Raw genomic sequence first — 6,000 nt, 5'->3', positions numbered from 1 at the left:
TTTCACTGCTCAACAGCTTTAATAAAAACCAACCCCTGTATATGGTGTTTATTGACCTAAGGCTTTCGACACTGTAAATCGTAATGCCCTGTGGACTGTCCTTCTGAAAATTGCCTGCCCAGATAAATTTGTGAACATCATTTGGCTCCTCCATGATAATATGACAGGAACAATCACAGATAACAGTGGCTCTCAAAGTGAACCATTCACAGTGGGATCAGGTATTAAACTGTGTTGCTTTATCGCCACAACTCTATTCATTATTTTCATTGCCATGATCCTACACTTTTCCGAAGGGAAACTCCCCTCCAGAGTAGAAATCACATATCAAACAGATTGAAAGCTCTTTAATCTGAGCAGGCTGAAAGCAAATAGTAAGGTAACTTCCATCATAGAGCTTCAGCATGCTGATGACAACTCAATGGTATAATGTTGGAAAATGTTGATCACTTCTCCTACCTTGGCAGTTATCTTTCCATAAGGGCCGACATTGATGCTGAAATCCAGTATCACCTGATATCTGTGAGTGCAGCTTTCTCCCGATTGAAGTGCAGAGTGTTTGAGGACTGGGGTATTCGCAGGGAAACCAAAATGCTTGTTTACAAAGCTATTGTACTACCAATCAAATGCCATCTCAAACTCCTCAAAAGATTCCATCAACGGGGTCTCTGAAAAATTTTACACATCACTTGGGAGGGCAGGTGAACAAATATCAGTGTACAGTGGTACCTCAGATTACATACACTTCAGGTTACATACGCTTCAGGTTACAGACTCCACTAACCCAGAAATATTACCTCGGGTTAAGAACTTCGCTTCAGGATAAGAACAGAAATCATGCGGCAGCAGGAGGCCCCATTAGCTAAAGTGGTGCTTCAGGTTAAGAACAGTTTCAGGTTAAGAACAGACCTCTGGAACGAATTAAGTATGTAACCAGAGGTACCACTGTACTGGAAGAAGCAAAGATCACCAGTGTCAAAGCAATGATTCTTCAACATCAACTTCGTTGAACTGGTCATGTTGTGCAGAGGCCTAATTATCGTCTTCCAAACCAACTACAGTCATACCTCAGAAGCTGAATGAAATCAGTTCCGGAAGTCTGCTTGACTTCCAAAATGTTTGGAAACCAAAGCTCCTGCAGCCAATCGGAAGCCACGGAAGTCCCATCGGACGTTGAAGTTCCAAAGAATGTTCGCAAACTGGAACACTCACTTCCGGGTTTGTGACGTTAGGGTGCCAAAACGTCCAAGTACCAAGGCGTTTGACAACCAGGGTACAACTGTACTCTATTCCGAACTTTAAAATGGAAAGCGTAATGCTGGCGGTCAATAAAAGAGGTTTAAAGAGTCTCTCAAGGCAAATCTAAAAAACACCGACAACTGGGAAACACTGGCCTACGAGCGCTCCAGTTGGAGAACAGCCTTTACCAAAGATGTCATGGGCTTTGAAAACACTCGAACTCAGGTTGAAGGGGAGAAATGATCTAAGAGAAAGGCGCGTTTGGCAAACCCTCACCATGATCAACTCCCGCCTGGAAACCTATGTCCCCAGTGCAGAAGGACATACAGTGTACGGATTCAGAATTGGCCTCCACAGTCACTTATGGGCTCACTGTTAAAACTGTGTTTATGGAAGACAACCTTACTTGGCTATGAGTGATCGCCAAAGAAGAAGAAGACTATAAAGACACCAGTCTCCACCGTGCCTCATTTCCAAAGGGAAACAGACACTGTGTAAGCACTTGGAACCCCTGGAATCCCACATCTCTCAGAGACTGGGGTGGCATGCAGCTCTATATTTATCCATCTGCTTAATTCTTCCCATCAGTTACATCACAGCATATGATTTATTGGTAACAATCCTGATCCCACCTTTTGGGAAAAACAATTGTATTGATTGAAATTGTTTTTGCGTGTTATGTTTCTCTTCAGAATTAATAAAAAACAGTTTCACCATGTCACTTCCAGAATATTCCCAGTCTAATGGAATTCATGTCATGATAGCAACTCCTTATCAAACCAGAAGAGTCACAATATGATCTTCATTTGGCACTATTAAATTACAGAGTTACACCATTAGAACCTGGGATGGTTCACCGCAGTCTTTGGGAAGAAGGTCAAAATTGAAAAATGAAACCAGTTTGGGAGAGAAAATTTATTAGAAATAAGACCCAGAATGGATTGCAGCAGAAGGGGCTCTATGCTGCGACTTCTCACAACCTGCACCTATTTTAAAACATGGAGGTGCAGAGTGTTCAGGCCCTTGTTGCAGCAGGAGGAGCCCCATGCTGCTGCCCTTTCTGCCCTGACCTCTGGGCATCTGCTATGTGCTGGCACTTCTCTCCACAGTGGGCAGGGAACTCCAGAGCTTCCAAGCCTTCAGTGCTGGCGCTGACAGACTGGGATGAATGCAGTCCGTGATTGTGATGTCACGTATGACATAAAGTACATTGTGGTGAACTGGAGAACAGAGTTGCCCACAAACGTCTGGAAAATGTCAGCCAAGTTGAGTCAGACAAAATTCACAAAACAACATGACTCTCTGTGGAAGGTAATTGGTGGACAGAAGTTGAAACCTTATCTTAGATGATTGTCAGATCTTTGGCCTTGTGCTTGGCAAGGCGGGGCGAGACTCATGTGTGTGGAGCAGGAGGGAGGCTGGTGCGAAGGGTGGAGGGGGCTCCATTTCCCTGGCTATGCCAAGACAAATGGTTTCAGCTCATTGGAGGCAGCAGATCACCATGTAGGAGCCCCAGACCCAAGGAGCTGCCCGGCTGCACATGCCTTTTGCAGCTGGAAATGTGCAAGCCATCAAGTAATGTAGCTCACCTGTCTCTCTGGAGCTGCTGGCTCCCCACTTACCCACCTACCCACCCTAAAGCCCAGGTGTGGTTTTAATGGGTGCACATTAGCACTGGTGTTTCCATAATTGAGTCTCCTGACTAAGAAAGCTGTATCTGTTGACTGTTTGCTGTGCAATTGTGAAGAAACAAAGACTCTGGTCAACCTATACAGGCCTGGAGCTCTCTCAGGCAATCCATTGTCACACCAACCAGCAATTCAGCAGGGGGAGGAACTGAACCCAGCCCTTCCTCTTCCTCCTCGCCTTTCTGTGAAGTGGAAAGTTTGCAAGAGTCTAACAGGCTAAAGACAATGCTATCTTCAATCCATAAAATGCAGCAACAGTTCTGTGGTGCCCTAAAAGGGCTGAAGTGAGGATGGGAACAAGACTGTGGAGCAGCTCTGCCTGAGGACTCCTTTCTGCTCTGGCTGAGAACTCCTTTCTGCTCCACTTCAGCTGCAATTAAACAACCAAATTCAATATCTCAGGGATAGGGAACCTGTGTCGTTCCAGATGATTCGCAAGGGGATATGAGCAACCACTAATGGAGCATTCACATTTATGTATCTGTTACTTTCTCACATATGTTGTAGATTTTATGTGTGACTTCCTTGAGTAATGTTTTCTTTTGAAATATTTAAGACATTTTTTTGTTAAATTTGTGTTAAATATGTAGTTAATATTTTAGTTTCCTGTTAATTATGTTTCTTTGAATGTATACTTTAGATTTTACTTTCTTCAGTAATCTTTTAATCTGGATTGTTTTATTTGATGTTTTAAAGTGTTGTAAGATGTTTTGAGATTTTTTTTCTTTCCCCCCTCTAAAGTGGTAAAGATACGAAGTGAATAAGAATAATAAGAAATAATAATTAAAGAAGCCTTGCTCAAAGCAGTCCATTGCTGCCACTTTACTCCAGTCATGGTAACTTCTGCGCATAACAGCTTCTCCTCTGAGTCTGCGCAGGAGTGTGGAGAAAGAGGGTCCCTGCTGCATGCACAGCAGGATGAGGTGTTTGGCCATATTTCCAGAATAACAAACCAAACTGCCCCCCGTGCCCCAATCAGGGACATACCTAGGGATTTATTGAATTATTATTATTTATTTTTTTTAAAGTCCAGTGGCACCTTAGAGACCAACTAAGTTTGTTCTTGGTATGAGCTTTCGTGTGCACGCACACTTCTTCAGATATCATGAAACCAACACGGCTACCTTCCTGAATCTAATACCTAGGGGTTGGTCAAGTTGGGCCCCGCCAAGGATGCAGGCCTGGGTGCATGTGTGCAAAATTGTGCCTCTCCACTCTGGTTCAGAGTGGCTAGCATCCCACCTGGCCATCTGTGCATTCCCCAGACCACTGCTCTGCTGCTTGGGATGGGGGGCAATACAGCTCCTTACCCAGGGTGCAAGGGACAAGGAGGGTGTCAATGCAGCTCTTTGCCAAGGGCACTCGGGAGCCTAGGTACACCTCTGGCCCCAATTCACCCTACTTTCCATTAATCTGGGTCCCAAATGGATAAGTAAGGAACTTACAACCATCCTTTGGGTTGCTGCTTGATTAACAATTGATTAACAATTGAGTGGGAAATGTCGACTTTTCTGTTAACTGAAGCTGGCAGATTGCCCTGTGTGAAAAACTCACAGCATCAGGCTCTCCCAGGGGCTCAGTGAACCTGGCTCTCTTGCAGCTCTTTGCTTCCCTTTCTGGACTGATGTCAATGTTTCAGCACAAAATAATAATAATAATAATAATAATAATAATAATAATAATAATAATAATAATTCCAATAGCACCTTAGAGACCAACTAAGTTTGTTAGCCAGTGTGGTGTAGTGGTTAAGAGCGGTGGACTCGTAATCTGGTGAACCAGGTTCGCGTCTCCGCTCCTCCACATGCAGCTGCTGGGTGACCTTGGGCCAGTCACACCTCTCTGAAGTCTCTCAGCCCCACTCACCTCACAGAGTGTTTGTTGTGGGGGAGGAAGGGAAAGAAGAATGTTAGCCGCTTTGAAACTCCTTCGGGAAGTGATAAAGCGGGATATCAAATCCAAACTCTTCTTATTATTGGCATGAGCTTTCGTGTGCATGCACACTTCCTCAGATACCAATGTTTCAGCAGGTGAGGAAAAGCTGTTCCTTTGATGAGGGGGATTCCCCAAATGTCACTGACTCCCTTATTCTTTTGGCCCTTGTAGGCCTATGTGTGCATGGTGCTATACTTTGGCTTATACATGTTCTCATAGAATCATAGAATCATAGAGTTGGAAGAGACCACAAGGGCCATCGAGTCCAACCCCCTGCCAAGCAAACTTTAACTTTCTGTTAAAGTTCAGAAAGTTTATGTATTTCACCTTATTCTGTTACTCTTCTATTATGGTTTTATTAGATCTTGATAGAACTTCATGCTGGTCAGCTCTGCATTTTTAGCTGTGTGGGCTCTGTAATCGCATGGGGAGGACTGAGGAGGCTGTCTTCCTTTGTTATATTCTTTTGGAGAACACACAGTCTCTCATATTAAATATTGGAAATGAGCTCTTTATAAACTGCCATTCAAAAAAATGGTTCTCTTCTTTGTGCCCTCTGTCTAGTCTTTTTTTGAGAAGACTTGCAATAACGTTTAACATGATATTACAAGGTGATGGTGGGTTTAGGAAACATCTAAGTAATCTTTGGGAAAGATATTTCTGCCTGCCTCAGCTCTCAGTTCTGTTCCAGGATCTGCTCCGTTTTCAAGAGAGCAAGTCCACGGAAGAATAGAGTGCGGGCTCATCCAGCGAGAGAAGAGGAGCACAGTCGGAGCAGAGACACAGCGCCTGCTGCTCTTCCCCGGCAAAAGGAGAGGGCAGAGCCACACAAGGAAGAGCTAGACGAGAATGGTGAGCTGTCAGCCTTAGGCAGAAGAAGTGGGTCATGAAATCATTGTCCCAGTGAGGCACCCTTTTTCACAGGGAGGGGCTCAGATGCTGTGTTTGAGCCCTCACCCCACCCCCTGGAAAAGGCTGCTTCACTTGCTGGCTGCAGAGAGCAGAGCTGAACTGCTTCTCTTTCGGTGGCAGCACTACTGCCCACACCCCACACCCACCTTTCATGTATTAGGACAGAACTTGCATAAATTTTTTTTAAATAACTTTTATTCAAAATTAAAACAAAACATATTATCCA

General features: G+C 44.3%; 1 protein-coding gene across 3 annotated transcripts in view; it reads left to right on the top strand.

The window, feature by feature from the left end:
• Nucleotides 1-1,238: 1,238 nt before the first annotated feature.
• Nucleotides 1,239-6,000, top strand: part of LOC310742634 (maestro heat-like repeat family member 5) — a 45,503-nt gene continuing 40,741 nt past the window's right edge. For 2 of the 3 annotated variants that reach the window (XM_083572061.1, XM_083572062.1), the window contains exons 1-2: nt 1,239-2,550; nt 5,554-5,714. In XM_083572061.1, the coding sequence (XP_083428187.1) occupies nt 2,534-2,550; nt 5,554-5,714 (178 nt within the window). In that variant the 5' untranslated portion in view covers nt 1,239-2,533. The remainder of the gene's footprint in view (nt 2,551-5,553; nt 5,715-6,000) is intronic. The other variant, XM_083572060.1, reaches the window with a different exon arrangement.

Source organism: Podarcis filfolensis, assembly GCF_964270895.1.
Source record: "Podarcis filfolensis genome assembly, chromosome: 9".
Lineage (NCBI taxonomy): Eukaryota > Metazoa > Chordata > Lepidosauria > Squamata > Lacertidae > Podarcis > Podarcis filfolensis.
The sequence above is the reverse complement of the archived record's forward strand: the minus strand, read 5'-3'. Positions and strand labels throughout refer to the sequence as shown.